The 17,187-nt window shown below is 35.4% G+C and overlaps 1 protein-coding gene across 7 annotated transcripts in view; it reads left to right on the top strand.

The window, feature by feature from the left end:
* The window catches only part of EXOC6B (exocyst complex component 6B), a 559,588-nt gene that overhangs the window by 324,494 nt on the left and 217,907 nt on the right, over window positions 1–17,187 (top strand). For all 7 annotated transcript variants that reach the window (XM_028514764.2, XM_028514769.2, XM_028514763.2 and 4 more), the window contains one exon: window positions 5,362–5,541. In XM_028514764.2, the coding sequence (XP_028370565.1) occupies window positions 5,362–5,541 (180 nt within the window). The remainder of the gene's footprint in view (window positions 1–5,361; window positions 5,542–17,187) is intronic.

A 17,187-nucleotide genomic window follows, 5' to 3' on the forward strand; every position in this document is an offset into this window, starting at 1 on the left:
GAGTCCATTTGGAGGTTATTGAAGCAGTCTCGGTAAGAGAAAATGGTCACTTGAATTACAGTGGTGGGGTGGAAGTGTTAGGAAATATTGTTAAAGAAGAGATGGCAAGTTTTATTGCTGGATTGAGCATGGGGTTGTAAGACAAAGAATAGAGGCCAAGATTTTTGAACTAAACAAACTTAGTTCAATGATTCAAAAACCAGTAGCTACAAAAAATTATCTGTACAAGGTAAATATTGACATAAAAATCATAAACAATAAAATATCAAACAAAAGCCATAGAGGTACATAGAAAGTAGGGATAAAATAAAGATAAGGAAGCAAGGATGAAAATTGTCAAAAATTATTTACAAATAGATCAAATGAGAAAAAATATATGAATATTTGAAAAGCTACTAGAAAGGCAGTTATAAGTCAACATCTCCTCCTGCTAACATCTCTCAGTAAGACCCTCAATCAGTAATTGACAGATCCAGGATGCAGAACATCAGGAAGGATATAGCTGAACTGAATGGTACCATCATCAACTGGATCAAACTGATATTTATAGAATACTTTATCCAGCAACAGCTAATGCACATTCTTTTCAAGATCATAAGAACATTCACCACTACAGATCATGTTCTGGGTAATAATACACATTTTAACAAATTTTAAAAGAGTAGAAATCATACAAAACTTGCTCTCAGACCACATAGAATTACACCATAGAAATAATTAACAGAAGATAGCAGGACATTCCCAAAATATTTGGAGATAGCCAGCATACTTCAAAATAACACATGGGTAAAAGAAAAAGTCTCGAGAGAAATTTAAAAGTATTTTGAATTAAATAAAAATAAAAAACTTTTCAAAATGTGTGGCTTAGTGAAAGCAGTGCTTAGAGGGAAATGTATAGCATTAATTGCATATATTTAAAACATTCAAGTTTCTTATAATAGTAATCTAAGCTTCTACCTTAGGAAACTAGAAAATGGAGCAAATTAAATCCACAGTAGTCATTACAAAGAAATAAAATTTAGAGCAAAATAAGTGAAAACAGAAAATCAAAAGAAAAAATTGGTGAAATCAAACACTGGTCCTTAGAAGATCAATAAAATTAAACCGTGGGCCAATCTAAGAATAAAAGAGAGAAGACACAATTACTAATATTATAAATGAAAGAGGAGCAATCTCTACTGATTCCATGGACATTAAAAGAGTAATAAAGGAATATTGTGAACAACTCTATACCTGTAGTTTGATAGTGAATATACGTGGGGTGATAGGTGTTTCAATTAATTTGATGTGGGAAATCCTGTTACAAAGTATACCTATAGCTAGTCACTCCATTGTATGTTTTAAATACCGTACAATTTTATCAATAATACCTTAATCAGCTGAAAAAAATTCTACCAAATATTTAAGGAAGAAATTACACTGCTTCTGGACAATGTTTTCCAGAAAGGAGAAGAGGGAAACTTTCTAACTCATTGTGTGAGACCAGGATCCCAACATTTCAAGAAAGGGTATCTGTAAACTAATATTTCTTAGGAACATAGATGCAAAAATACTCAACAAAATATTAACAAATCCAAACATGTAATCAGAAGAATATATAGTTGGCCCTTGAACAATTATAAGGGTTATGGGTGCCAACCCCCTGGATAGTTAAAAATCTGTGTTACAACTTTTAACTCACCAAAATCTTAACAACTAATAGCCTATTATTGATCAGAAACCTTACTGATGAAATATTCAGTCACTTAACACATATTTTATATGTTAAATGTATTATAAACTGTATTCTTACAATGAAGTAAGCTAGAGAAAAAATGTTATTACAATTATAAGAAAATATATTTCTAGTATTTATTGAAAAAATCCATATATAAGTGGACTTGAACAGTTCAAGGGTCAGCTGTACACTACCACAAATCCCACAACCAAGTGGGATTTGTTTCAGGTCTTCAAGCCTCATTCAACATTCAGAAATTAATGTAATCCATTACATCAACAGGCTAAAGAAGAAAATATCATACAATCCTTTCAGTAGATGCAGAAAAAGCATTTGACAATATCCAACACCTATTCATGATAAAACCTTTTAGCAAGTCAAAATAGAGGGGGAATTTCCTAAATGTGATAAAGAACATCTTCAGAAGTTTCACAGCTAACTTCATATTCAGTGGTGAGAAACTAGAAGCTTTCCTGCTAAAATGAGGAAAAAGGAAAGGATCCCCTCTGCCAGTTTTGTTCAACATCCAATGAGACAGGAAATAAAAGATTTACAGATTGAGGAGAAAATAAAACTGACTTTGTTTGCAGATGACATGATTGTCTACATTAAAAATATGAATGAATTAAAAATAACAACAAAGAAAAACAAAATAACATACCAGAACTTAATAAGTGGATATAGCAAGGTTGAGGATACAAGGTTAAAATACAAAAGCCATTTGCTATCTTATTAAACTAGTAATGAACAACTGGAATTTGTCACTGAAAACATGGTATCATTTGCATTAGCAAAAAAAAAAAAAAAAAGAGAGAGAAATAGGCCCAACTATAACAAAATAAACAAGGCCTATGTGATAAAACCTGTAAAATTCTGATGAAGAGAAAGAACAATCTAAATAAATTATGGATAGGAGCACTCAATATTTTATCAAGGTATCAGTTCTTCCCGACTTGAGCTATAGATTTAACACAGTCACAGTCTAAGTCCCAGCAAGTCAATAGGTGTATATTGAAAAATTGAGTCTGAAGTTTATACGGAGAGGGAAAACATGTGGAGGAGCCAACCCAATGTTGAAGGGAAAAAAGAACACTGGAGAGCTGACTCGAGCTGACTTCAAGACTGACTATGAAGTTACAGTAATCAGGAGACTGTGGAATTGGCCAAAGAGCAGGTAAATGATCACAGGAGCAGAATCCGGAACCCAGAAATGGAGCCGCACAAATAGAGTAAACTGAGAATGAATCAAGTCAATTTAATGGAGAAAGGAGTCTTTTTAATAAGTGGTGTTGGAACATCTGTGCACATGCAAAAAAGAAAAAACGAATCTAGACACAGATCTTACACTTCTTACAAAAATTAATTAAAAATGAGGCCCTGGCTGGCGTAGCTCAGTGGATTGAGCACTGTGAACCAAAGTGTCGCAGGTTCGATTCCCAGTCAGGGCACATGCCTGGGTTGCAGGCCATGACCCCCAGCAACCATACATTGATGTGAGGTTAAACATAGTCTTGTCCTGCAGTGCACCAGTCAGGCTCCTTGGTATAACCCAAGTGAGATGAAAACTTAAGCCACACAACAACTTACATATGAATGCCTAGAGAAGTTTTATTCATAATTGCTAAAACCTTGGGAGCTACCATGATGTGCTTTGATAGATGAATGGATTAAACATACTGTGATACATTTCTGAATGTTATTCCTGGAATATTATTGTTCTGGAAAGGAATGAACTATCAAGCCATGAAAAGACATGGAAGAAGCTTAAATGCACTTTGCTAAATAAAAGAAGCCAATCTGAAAAGTTACTTGTATTCAACATTCTATTCAGTCATAAAATGTACCGCATGAATCCGAGCATATGACACTGTGGAAAAGGCAGAGTTATAGAGAGAATAGAAAGATCAGTTGTTGCCAGGGTCCAGGGAATGAGGGAGGGAGGGGTGAATAAATAGAGCTGAGTGAGTGAGTTTTTAGGGCAAGGAAACTATTCTTTATGATGCTGTATGGTGAATACATAACACTTTGCATTTTTTAGTATCCATAGAACTGTTCAATTCAGAATAAACCGTAGTCCACACTGTGGACTTTAGTTACTAATAAATTATCAATATTGGTTCCTCAATTTGTAACAACTAATTGATTAAAACTCACTACTGCATGTTTTAATAGGGAAAACAGTGGAAGGAGGATGGGAGGGCAGTAAATGTGACTTTCTGCTCAATATTTCTTTAATCCTAAGTTTCTAAAATATAAGATTTATTAATGGAAATAAAACACTTAGTGAAATGGAAATTCCAGGGCAGTCGATTATTACACAGGTAGATAATCATGTTTATAGATTATCGTATATATACGTAAAGGTCTAAGCACAGAAGTGTCCATGGAAACATTATTCATATTAATAAACACAGTAAATGCCTGTATTATGATATGTAAGTACGTTGCAAAATCTGTGGCCATTAGAAAGGTGAAAATGGAGAGGAGCATAGGAATTAGAAATTTAGGACAGTGACTGACTGAGGAATGAATGGAATCCAATATGTTGCTTAGATCTCTGCCTTGGGCTGAACTGAATAGGTAAAGAGTGAGAATTATGATCAGTCTTATCCTGGACTTACTGTATCCAAAGTTTCTGTGGATCACAACACCCAGGAAGCAATCAGGTATGTGGGTTTTGAATATCAGTGGGTTTGGACAAAGACAGTGGGAGCCATAAGGGTTGATAAAATCACCCAGCAAAAGTGAAAGGATTAGAGGTTAGAAAGGTAAAAGTAAAATCAGGAGAAGACCATGTCACGAAAGCCAAAGAAAAACACAGTTCCAGCAGAGAATGTTTAACAGAGATCAGGTAAAATCAGACTGAAAAATGAGTACTGGATGTGGTAGCATGGAGGTCCTGGTCTATCCTGGACCACTCCATGGTGATAGCACTGTTATTGCCTGGGTGCCATGTAGACCCTTTTGTCTTGAAAACAGTTTTATTTGGTCATTAGCCCCACAACATTTCTTAGAGTCTTTTATATACCAGTGTACATCAAGAGTCTTTCTAACAGGGTTCCTCAAACTTATTTGACCTAGGAAGCCTTTTGCTGTTGTTTTAGCATTGTTCAGGACTAGTGTTACATAGAACACAACTTAGGAAACATTGGAGTATACCAACTTTTGAAGAAGCTTGCCGGCAAAGAAATTAGAGAGGTAGGGGAGTAACTTGTGGGAATATGTAGCATTCAGTCAAAACTTCAGGATATTTATAATAAACAAAGTGACGAGAGTAAGGGATATAGAGAGAGTAGTATTATAGGCAGGAGTTTCTTGGAGTCCCAGATGAGATGAAGGGGACTGGAGTCCTGAGAGTGAGTGTAATTTTGAGCAGAGAGAAGAAAGTATAAAAGGATGCAGATAGCTGAGGAGAGTGCCAGTGTCACTGTTCGGTGAAGCAAAATAATAGCTTGTCTTGTAGACAGAAAATTGAAAATACTCCATTGTGCTTTTGAATAGAGAAAAATTCGTGGAAACTGTGATATCACTTAATAGTCCCAGTTATGTTATTTAGTGGATGTGTGTGAGATGTTTCCAAGGAGAAATTTCTGCTATGCTTATGCTAGAAGTCTCAGTGATTTTTAAAATTTTGTGTTTCTCAGGATGCCAGACATGCAGCTGAAGAAGAGATCTATACCAATTTAAATCAGAAGATAGACCAGTTTCTACAGCTGGCCGACTATGACTGGATGACGGGAGATTTGGGCAGCAGGGCTAGTGACTACCTGGTGGACCTCATTGCCTTTCTGCGCAGCACCTTTGCTGTGTTCACACACCTTCCTGTGAGTACCGCCGCTTTTACTTTGTCCATCATATGGAAAAGGCTCTCTTACAGATTTAGTTTGGTGAAGGATATTTGTTTGTTTCTAGAAGTTCTCTAGTGCACAAAAGCTCACACTATTATAATCATCTCTTAACAAGATTTAGAGACATCTTGTATTATTTTTTCATTTCCTTTTGCATTTTGTTTATTCTGAAAATATTCCCTAATATTATATCTACTTATATTCCTTGTGACTTGAGGGTAATTAGTACAGACACATAATGAATGCCTTGGTAGAAATAAAAGAGAAACTTAGGAGTTAGAATTTCAGGTATGTATTTTTTAATTCTAGAATTTTTTATAACCTCAAATTTTCTAGTAAAATTCTCCATCTTTTTATATAATTTATCTTTTCTCTGTTTTCTTGAGCATATAGTCACAGTCATCTTAAAGCCTTTGTTTACTGTTACTAATGTGTCCTTCATTTATATAGTGGTGGATTTGTTTCTGATTCCTTTTTTCCTTGGTTTTGAGTAATGTGGTCCTATCTATGTACAGGTTCCTGGTAGTATCATCTCCCACCAGCTTTGGTTTACTTTTTCCCTTGCTAAGTAGGTAGAACCTGTGGGTGAGTTGTGGGTGGAGCCTCATCACTGTAATCCAATAGTGGGCTGATTCAGGTCAGGCTTGGAATGCGGCTGTGCATATCTTTGTTTCACCCCTGTTGGTAGAGCGAGGTTCTTTGGGGCTTTTCAGAAGAGCCTGGCAGGTCATTGACTCTTCAGCACTAAGAGGGTTATGGAAATTTCCAGTTTTCTGAGAAACTTTATCACTTCAGCCGCCTCCTGTCTTACTCAGATTAACAGTTGCCAGCAGGAAAAGAAGTGGTTTGAGACTGTAGTCAGTTTACCCACTCCCTCAGAAGCTTTTGGCGCTCACCTGAGGTTCTCATGAATTCTCCCTCTACTGAGTCTTTTTCTCTGAAACACTGTGAGGCTGGGAAATCTTTGCTTTTCAGAGGTTTTGGCTTAAACCCTTATTTTTTTTTTTTAGTTGTGTAGCTTTAGATTTCAGAAAATGTCTTGGGTACAAAACTGGCCCTCAAATCTCCAGTTTTGGCATTTCAGCTTCACAACAGAAGCAGCAGCAATTCAGTGATATATTTGCACCTCAGCAGCTGTCCGGTACCTGGACCTAACCAGGTCCACAGTCTGTTCCAATGCCCAGCTTTGGTGGATGCTTCCAGGGAGAGCCACAGGTCCTCGGCTCACCTATGAAAGGTTTGCCCTCTTTGCAGTTTTATTCCCTTTAGTCTTTACTGCTTCACAGTCTTCTGGTGTGTTAAAATATATGTTTTTTCTAAGATTTTAAAAATCTGCCTCTATTAGTACTTAATGGGAGCATTGGCCTGCAGAAAACTAGATGAGTTCATCTAGCTTCATCTTGATACCAAAGCCAGAAAAAAATAGCACAAAAGAGCAAACTACAAACTAGTCTCACAATTATGGATAAAAAAAGTAAAATGGAGAAAGATTTTAGCAAGTGAATTCTAAAGTGTTTTAAGAAAGTAATTTGGTACTACCATGTTGGCGTTATTCTAAAATGCAAGAATGGTTTGCTATATTAAAATCAATTAATAAAATTTATCCCATTAATAGGTAGAGATAAAGTATATAATCATCTTTATATTTTCTAAAGAGACATTGTATTAACATTCAGCTTGCATTCCTGATTTGTTTGAAAAACAACTTACTAAAATATGAGCAACGTAGTATCTCAATACCAGTGTGAGGAACATCTGCGTCACTCAGCAGCCCCCGTGCACGCACCAGCGTGACACTAACAACGCATGTCTGCATCAGCGTCAGGAGTGTGGTGAGGTATTTTTAACAGCTGCTTTAGAAATTTTATCAAATAAACAAGGTAACAAAAAATAAATTATAAACAATGTAATAAGCCATAATATTGTCATTCTTCATAGATTATTACTGAATAGTTGAAAAACCCAAGAAAATGAAGTTAAAAATAATTAGGATCAATAAGACCTTAGTTAGTTAGATGGTCCACTTATAAAACAAATAAGTTTCTCTTCTATTAGTAATATCCTCATAGAAAATATATTGCAAAAAATGCCCTATTTGCTACTGGGGCATAAGCTGTAAGATTTCCATGAGTACGCTTAACAAGTTCTATGTAGAATCAATGTGAAGAACAGGTTAGAGAGTCATTTAAAAGAGACTTCATTATGTGCAAATACAGAGTTCCAGGATGGGAATATTTCTTATTGTAGAGTATTTAAAAAATTATTCTAATTGCAATGAATGTCAAGTAAATTCAGTGGTGGGTATCTTAAGATAATTCTGAAATTTATTTGGATACAAAATGGACAGTATTTGCCAAATAAATATGAAAAAATTAATGACCGTAGTCTTTTTCTATCAAAATATGGAAGTTTATATTCTTTATTCTGTTTATTACAAAGTTTGTAATAAATGTATTAGCTAAATTATAATTAAAATGTTATTTTAAAACATTTTAATAATCTCTTAATTGAAAAGCAGATTGCAAAATCATATATATAATATCTCATTTTTATTAATATAGCTATAGACACATTATCATCTATATTATACATAGTAGAAAATCTAGACTTAGATACTCCCTGGTTTAACTATATTTATTTCTGTGTAGCTCTTAATTTTTCCATTTTGTTTATCTTTGTTTAAATTTTTTTCCCCATCAGGAAACATTTGCTGCTTTTATAATCCTACCAGTGGGAGAAGGTGCTACTTAGAATCATTAATTTCTATCTCAAAGATTATTCTGTCTTTGGTAATTAACTTATATGATAAAATAATTTTACTGAAGAAAGATTGTTTTAAAATCTGTTTCATTTTTTGGAAGAAAAATGACCAATTGTATTTTGGCTATATGTCTCCTCATGTATTGTATGGTTACTTGAGTAAGATTTTGAAGTATTATTTTAAAAAAATACCTTTTTTTCAAAGTCAAAGCCGTCTGGAAAAGTTTTCCATATATTCATCTTCTTTGTTTATTTTTTTCTGTTCTTACAAAATAAAAACAACACCCTAATAAGTGTCACTGTTTATACATGTCATATGATACAATGGTTCCTTCCTTTCACCTGTAGGCCATTTAGAAGTGGTACTTTGGATTAAACACATGTTTATCTAACTCAAAGTGCATGCTTTTTCCACCTGTAAAGTTGTGACCTTCTTTATGGGTCTATAGTTTAAATAATTATTTGAGAATTTTTTTCTACTTTTGTTTATTTTTGAGTTACCTAAATACTATAACTTCTCTGTGTAGATTGAGTTGATTGTACCATTCAGAATCACCTTACCACCTACTACTCAGAATCAAAGCCAGAGGTAATTCATAGCCCTAAATCTTCAGTATTGCTTCCACAAATGCCCCTTTTCTGTCTTGCCTCTTATAGAGATCTCTTTGTGAAGCCACCCTTTCAAAAAGTAGTTGTATTCATCAACTACTGTATTTTTTCTCTAGAATCAAATTAGTGTGGCTTCTAAACCCTTCTTCTGGTTTTCCACAGACAGCAAATAGATGCACAGAATTTGTGTTTATTCTCCCCAGCATGCTGAATAACTTCTTCCTGGAACCTCATTTCATAAAATATATTAGAGAAACAGAGCTGTGTCTAAGATTTGCTTTTAGGCATTATTAGTGAAAAATGATAAAGGAAGGAGCTCTTTTTGAGAAAGAACCCAAATCGTTTGTCTTTTAATTAAGGTGACTTTCTTATTTGAAATTCCTTGGCAAGAGGGGCTCCCTGTCCAAGAGGAATATTGAACAATAGCAAATGTGCACATGATATGGACAGAACTGTAAAGAAAAAGGCAAATACTACTATCTTACATTTTGAAATCCCCAATTTTTTATAGTTGCCAGGGATGTTTTGTCACCACGATTGCAACATAGTCAAAGAGATAGTCAGTGTCTAGGTACGTGTGTGTTTGGGTAGTAGAAATGTCCTCGATTGTGCTCCCATTAGATAGCGAATGTAAGGGAGAAATTACTGAAATCTGCTACTGTTTTTCTCTTGAGGTTTGGTAACTAAGGTGACCTGCCTATTTTCATGAGAAATCAGAAGTAATTTCAGTAATAAGGTTTTCCACAGTTAAGAGTTCTAAAATGTTTCTGTGTACTTTGAATTAACAAATGAGGTGTGTTCACAAACATTTTTTTTTAGGTTTCTTTGTATAATTTACAATTGTACACACAGCTACCCATTTTGCATGCTCAGCATAAGTGCATACTTTTGAGAGTTTATACTGTTATCCTGATAATTATCTTTTTCAGAAATGCTTGAGAGAGAGGAAATACTTTCTCAAGTAACAGACTCCAAGGAGGGAATCCTGAATTTGTTTTCTCTGTCTGCTGTTAATGTTAATTTATATAACCTGGGGCAAGATCTCTCTTGGTTTGCCTTAACTTCCTTTGTCTAAAAATACAGCGATGCCTGTCCTTGGCCATCGTTCCTGGCCAGTTAGTTGATGGGTCATTTTTCAGGGAAAGTTATTTTCTACACAGAAGTTCCTGAAATTCTTCCTGTCTAAAACCCTCCTAAAATGGGCATTTCTATTAGCACTCCAGTTAATTTTATGAACTGCTGCCATCTCAGCACTAACCAAATGATCCTGCTGTTTGGAAACTGTCAGTGCCTCTCATTAAGGACAAAATCTTCTCTGGAACCATCAACACTTTCCATAATGTGACTCCCAAACTACCTTTTTGACTTTATCTCTCTATCTCAATTTCCTATTTGCCCAAGACATTCCTCCCAAAAACTGAAGTAATGCTCTTTGTCACATACACCCAACTCTCTCTACCCTTGTTTTTTCCATGCCTCGTTGAATATTTTAACTGCTTTTGTCCTTTAACTACATATATTGAAATCTTACCAATATTTCAAGTCTCATTTCAAGTCCTACAGGTTCCATAAAACCTTCTCCAGTTCTTTCAGCCAGGTCTGACTGAACCTGGCTGAAAGAACCTGGTAAGGAAGAACCAGCTTTCTTCTTTATGGCACTAGTCTAACTCTGCCTTGGGTTGAATGTGTCATCCATTTGTGTGCTTACTTCACAGAAGGGGAGGGTGGTAATCAGGGTAACCTCTTGTGTTCCAAATATTTTACATGTGCATCACCCCAATTAATGAAGATTAAAAATGCCTCAATCAGATGAGTGCTATAATTGCATTTCAGTAAAGAGAACATGAACTTGGGAAGTTATGTACTTTGCAAGACATACAGCAGATATGTGGCAGGGTCTGTATTTAAACAAATTTATTCGACATTAAAACTTTTCTATTTTCCCATCATGCCCATCAAATTGATTGCCAGCTATAGGACAGTGAGCTCTATGGAGAGAGACCTTGTTCTATTCATCTCTATATTTGCATGTAGTACAGCATCTTGCATGAAAAGATGAACAAATTTTTTTTGTGAAATTTACTTGTTTTGAATAATAAAATAAGGGAATCGAAAACCACTTGTGGATCATCTTTATCATTAAAAACAACCACTTAATTATTAACAAGAATGAAGCCATAAACTGTTATTCTGAGACAAGGTCCTAAAATTTGTTTGGGTTAACATTCTATATTTGTCTTTCTCCTTTCATATTCTCTCAAGTTTACCCCCAATTTTAAAACAATCATTGTTTTGCAAGTGATGGAATTTTAATTTATAAAAAACTTCTGTGCATATGTGTATCACCTTGAATGTGAAACTTCTGTTGTGTACTCTCATTATCTCATTTGGTTTATAGAATAACCTCTCTGATGTATGGATAGTTACTGTCTTTTTTATTTGGCAAATGTGGACAGCGCAGCCTAGAATGGTGCAGCCCAAGGTCAGAAGATGAATCAATAGTGTGGGTAGGTCCTAGGTCCTTTTACTCTGGGTCATGCTTACTCCACTATATAAAACTGTCTTTTATTATTTAATAGTAGCTACTATCTTTTGAGTATATAACATGTCTAAGGTATTATGTTTAAACATACAGCATATGCCTTATGTTTATTATAAGGCATATGCTGTGTGTTTACTATATACATACTCATATAAAAATATGTATACACATAAATTTGTGTGGAATAAAAACATGTGTCTATCTGCACACATACACGTATACATACATGTGTATATATGTCCATACATGCATATATGAGAGTATATGCAAATATATAATGTATGTGTATAGATATATACATACTCTCATTCCTTGTAACAAATTTGCAAACACATTATTATCCCATTTTACAGATTAGAAGAGTAAAGCATAGAGAGGTTTACTATTGTGTTAAAAATTAATCATCTACAGCACAGGTGACAAACACAAGACCTGTGTACCCAATCTGGCCCTCCACCTTGTTTTCCCCACAGCAGTGCTGAGCTCCTTGCCCCTAGTTAAGGAGTAGTTACATTGATACAGTCCTAAAATTGCATTCAGCCCTTGAAGGCAACTATGAGGCTGATGTGGCCCCTAGTGAAAGTGAGTTTGACACCCCTGACAGGTAGTGGATCTGGGGTGTGAACTGCCTGCCTCCAAAGCCCATGTTCCCTTGCTGCTGGGTTATGTTACCTCTAACTATGTTTCATGGAGCCATCATTAAATGCTATTTTCTCTGTGAGATTTTTGTCTTTTCCTTTCTTTCTTTTTTTTTTTTGTTAGTGTATAAAATTTTTGTTATGACTGGTATAGCTCTTGGAGACATTAATTATGATAATGTGCCAAAAAGTGGAAACTCTGGTAATGGGAAAGTACCAGTAAGTGAGCTGCCTGTTTCTAACCTAACCTAATTCTCTTAGCTACACCTCCTGTGGAAATTCTCTGCTCCACCTGTGATAATGATTCTTTAAGTCAGCCCAGTCCCTATGGTTCTCTCTGGAGCAAATTAAGGAAGTTTCAGGTGTCCTCAAGGGAGCAGACAAGTCATAGCCTTCAGGATATCCACCAAATTTTTCTTCAAATTAATTATGTAGGTAAAGCTAGTGTCCAAGGAATTTTTTTTTCTTTTTTCCTCCTCTGAAGGGACAGAAATTACAGATTTGCTAATGATTTACCTGCCTAGTGAGAAGTTGATTGTTTCCTGTTTACATGCTGTTAAGATTTTGGTAATCTGATCCACATAGAGTGGTTTGAAACCTTTGTGTTAGCGTGGTATGGGGGCTGTGCATTTAGTCAGTTGTTTTAGTGACTAAATTCTTTAGTTTTGTATTTCTTCACAGATATCTTGGTTTATTGAGCTGTTACTTAGCACTCCTCCCCCGACATAAAACTACTGATCCCAATAGCAGCAGCCATTATTTCTGGTTATGTTCAGCCAGTAGTCTCGTGCCTCTTAAGTGATCCTGATCTTTGGATTGTCTGCTGCTCTTATAATTATTAAATAGAAGATTAAGAATGTTTGATTCCAAATACTATGAGCCATTTACTTCTAATCTTGTTTTTGGCGATAAGAGGTAAGCAGAACTTAGCCTAAAGAACTACAAAATCCTTCAGTTCCGTCTCTCCGAATCTGATGTGCTGGTTGTGAGTGAGAGATACCAGTGAGAGGATCTTAGGTACTGCTGTGTCTGGTTACCCTAACATCTCAGATCCCTGTAAAAATGGAAGGGAGGCTGCTTTGAATCTTTCTCGGTGGTTCTGGGATGGTGGGAAGCTGAAGTGTTTTCTGAGGACAAAGTAATTATTGCTTATAAGAGCAAGTAGTTTAAAGTAATTTTAACTGCGTAATAACAGGTATATGGTTGTATAAACTATAATACTATTCAGTGAACTATCATGCATTTATTAAAACTAACTTTGTGAATATTAAATAATAACATTGCAGAGGATTTCTAATATAATGTCAAAGAAGCAGAATGAACATTTTGTAAACAAAATGATTGTAAGTATGTAGAAACTCTAAAATCACATTCGTAGTAGAGAAAACGTTCAATCACATTCGTAGTAGAGAAAACGTTCAGCAGGAAATATGTTAACTAAGTAGTTGTTTTGGTGGTGTAACTGTATTCTTTTTCAAAATTGTCAGTATTTTGTAATTTCTTGGTAGTCATTTTAAATATGTTTAAGGACTTGCTTCATTTAAAATGTTTAGATCTTTATAGCTGAAACAGTATTTATCCAAGTTCCCATGGAAGAAAATACTGCTGCTTCACAATGTTGCAGTTGGGTCATTGTAAACTGCATTTTTGCTTCTTTGACAAGATGGTAACTTTGAGCCTGCCGCGTGGTGCCAAGACCCTCCAGCACACCCAGTGCATGTGTTGTGGGGTGAGGAGTACGCAGTTAAATAAGGGAATCTGGTCCATGCTGCTGCTCTGAGATGCTCATGGTGGTGTGTAGCCACAGTTCACTGTAGTTTTAGTAAGTGCTAGCACCTCTCCAAACAAATAACACGCAAGATTGGAAATCAGACACAGAGCATACTTGCCTGGGGACTCCTACTTTGAGTTAGCAGCCAGCCGCAGGCTTTTTGCTCTCTAGCTCCCTGGCTATGGATGAGGCTCAGGTTCTTCTTAAGGAAAAACTGGCTTCTTAAAAAGTTATTAGAGTAACACGCATGCTCACAGCCAAAAAATTGATTTTCTATCCTCAAATGCATTATATTTTTGAAAGGGTTTCTGTTAAGAATATCTATTTGTTATTCTTATTTAAGGCAGGGTAATTTGATTGCCTTTACAGCATCCCTGCCAATGAGTGATTTGCTCTCTTTAAGTGTTCTGAGGTGGAGACTTTGGTCAACACTTAGCAGTGACTGCCAAGCTAACGCAGGGGGAGTTTTATGTTGTGTGTGTTTTGTCCTGTTTGGGCAGATTGATATTTTGGTAATAGTTTATTTTTATTGTTTTTTTTTTTTTTGCATTTTCATTATCCCCCTTGTACCCTCCTCCACCTCCACCCACGCCCCTCCCAATCACCACAATCACCACACTGTTGACTGTGTCCATGAGTCCTTTTGTTTGCTTGATGTTTTTGTGTTCATTTTAAATTTCCTTTGATCTTTGTGTCTCTTGATAACTCCATTGCAAGATAGTCTTAGGAGGAACAGGTGACAGTGACCTGAAAATGGGAATCTGTCTTTGAGTACACAAACAGGTCCTAACTCTGAAGTCTCAAGAAGTCTAACATGAACTTTAGTGAAGGTAGTTTCCTTCTGTGTCTGTTTTTCCTACATGTGAACATGGATTCCAACTAGAGCTTTATAAAATCTAAGGATGGTTCTCTAGAATGATATTTTTGGTGCTATGTGTACCGTAGCTACACTTCTGTTGTTGTGAAACAGGCACAGTGACCCCTGTAGCTCATTGTTTTAGTTAAGGAGACCTTGAAAATATGTTTTTGTAAATAGTCCATTCTTTAGAAAACAAAAAGCTTCGTGTGCTATTTTCTTTTTATTTTTTTTAAAAAGATTTTATTTATTTTTTAGAGAGAAGAAGGGAGGGAGAGAACCATCAATGTGTGGTGGCCTCTCAAGTGCCCCCTACTGGGGACCTGGCCTGCAACCCAGGCATGTGCCCTAGACTGGGAATTGAACCAGCGACCCTTTGGTTTGCAGGCCGGCACTCACACTGAGCCATACCAGTTGTGGCACTGTTTTCTTTTTAAAGTAAAGAATAATAAACAGGTGAACAAATTATAAATACTAAATAGTTTGATGAATTTTCACAGAATAGACATACCCATGAGATCAGCACCAAGATCAAGAAACCGGACATTACCAGTTTCCAGAACCATCAAGCCTTTCTCCCATCAAGTCCATACCTGTTTCCCTGAGGGCGATCATCATCTGAGTTTCTAATACTATAGCTTGGTTTTGTCTGTTTGTGGAATGACACAATATGTACTCTTTTTTTGGGTGTTGTTTCTTAGACTCAACATTACATCTATGAGATTCATCAGTGTATGTAGAAATACTTTTGTTCTTTTTTATTTCTATATAATATTCCACCATATGGATATATCACAATTTGTTATCTGTTCTGAAGTTGTTGGACATTTGAGTTGTTTCTAGCTTTTGTTTATTAGAAATAGTGTTTTTTGGAAACTTCTGTATGTATTTTAATGAATGAACATATTTCTTTTAAGTACGTTCTTAGTGGTGGAATTGCTGTGCCACAGGGCATGAAAGTGTTCACACTCTGCCACATAATTTTCCAAAGGATTATATCAATTTATATTTTTTACCAGTAACATATATAGGAGTTGCAGTTAATTTGCATACTTGCCAAAATTTGAGTTTATCTGTCTTTATTATTTTAATTCCTTTACTAGATGTATCTATATCTAATCTATGTATCTACCTATATCTGTATATCTATTAAAACATTGATGTTTTTAATTGCCATTTTTTGAAGACTAATGAAATAGTGGCATTTCATACTCTAATGGACCATTTGCATACTCTCTTGTTGTGAAGTATCTGTTCAAGTCTCTTGCCCATTTTTAAATTTAGGTTGTCTGTATTTTAATTAATGATTTTTAAGGAGTTCAGTATATATTTAGTTCAGTGTTCGTGGTGAACAGAAAAATGATCTTCAAAAGATGCCCACATCCTCATCCCCAGAACCTGCGAGTATGTTAATAGCAAAAGGAACTCCACATGTATGATTAAGTTAAGGGTCTTGAGACAGGGAGGTCATCTTGTATTATCTGGATGTACTTCTTGTAAGTCAAGGGTCCTCCTAAGAGGGAGGTAAGAGTGTTGGAGTCAGAAAGGGAGATGTACTGACAGAAGCAAAGGTTGGCGTGAGATAGGCAGGAGCCAAGGAATATGGGTAGTTTCTAGAAGCTGGAAAAAAAACAAGGAACAGACTCCCCCCTATAGCTTCTAAAAGAAAAGATGCCTTTAATTTTAGTTCCAAATACCTATTCTGTTCTTCTGATTCCCCCAAACTCTAAGACAATAACTTTGTATTGTTTTACACCACTACATTTCTAATTAGCTTCAGGAGCAATAGGAGGCTAATAAAGCTGTTCCCAGACTTTTTTATCTTCAGATGCCTTTACACTCTTCTCATTTAAGGACTCCAAAGAGCTTCTGTTTAGGCTGTTTATATCTACCAATATTTATCATTTAAAGTTAATGCTGAGAGATTTATAAAGTATTTGTGTATATTTTAAAATAACAATGTTCACCTTTATTTATTAACAAAAATAACATATATTCCAAGAAAAATAACTATATTTTCCAAAAAAAATAGTAACACATGATGTTTTATATAACTTTACTGCCTGGCTTAATATAAGAAAGTTTGATATCTCAAATCTGCTTCTGCATCAGTCTGTTGTAATATGTTTTTTCTGTTGAAATACATGAGAAAACGTGGCACAGATACATGTTTGTAAAGGAGGAGGAATTTAGCCTTTTCAGATAATTGTTGACATTCTTTGGGTACTCTAACAAAATTTGACATTATGCATATTTTTTTAAGTTTTTAAAATTGATCTGAGAGAGAGAAAGAGAGATGTTGATTTGTTGTTCCAGTCACTTATGCATTCATTGGTTGACTCTTGTATGTGCTGTGACAGGGGTCAAAACTCATAGCCTTGGCGTATGGGCACGATGCTTTAACCACCTGAGCTACCTACCTGGCCAGTGCTGACACATGATAGTT

This window comes from Phyllostomus discolor, chromosome 6 (genome assembly GCF_004126475.2).
Source record: "Phyllostomus discolor isolate MPI-MPIP mPhyDis1 chromosome 6, mPhyDis1.pri.v3, whole genome shotgun sequence".
In the NCBI taxonomy this organism is placed as follows: Eukaryota; Metazoa; Chordata; class Mammalia; order Chiroptera; family Phyllostomidae; genus Phyllostomus; species Phyllostomus discolor.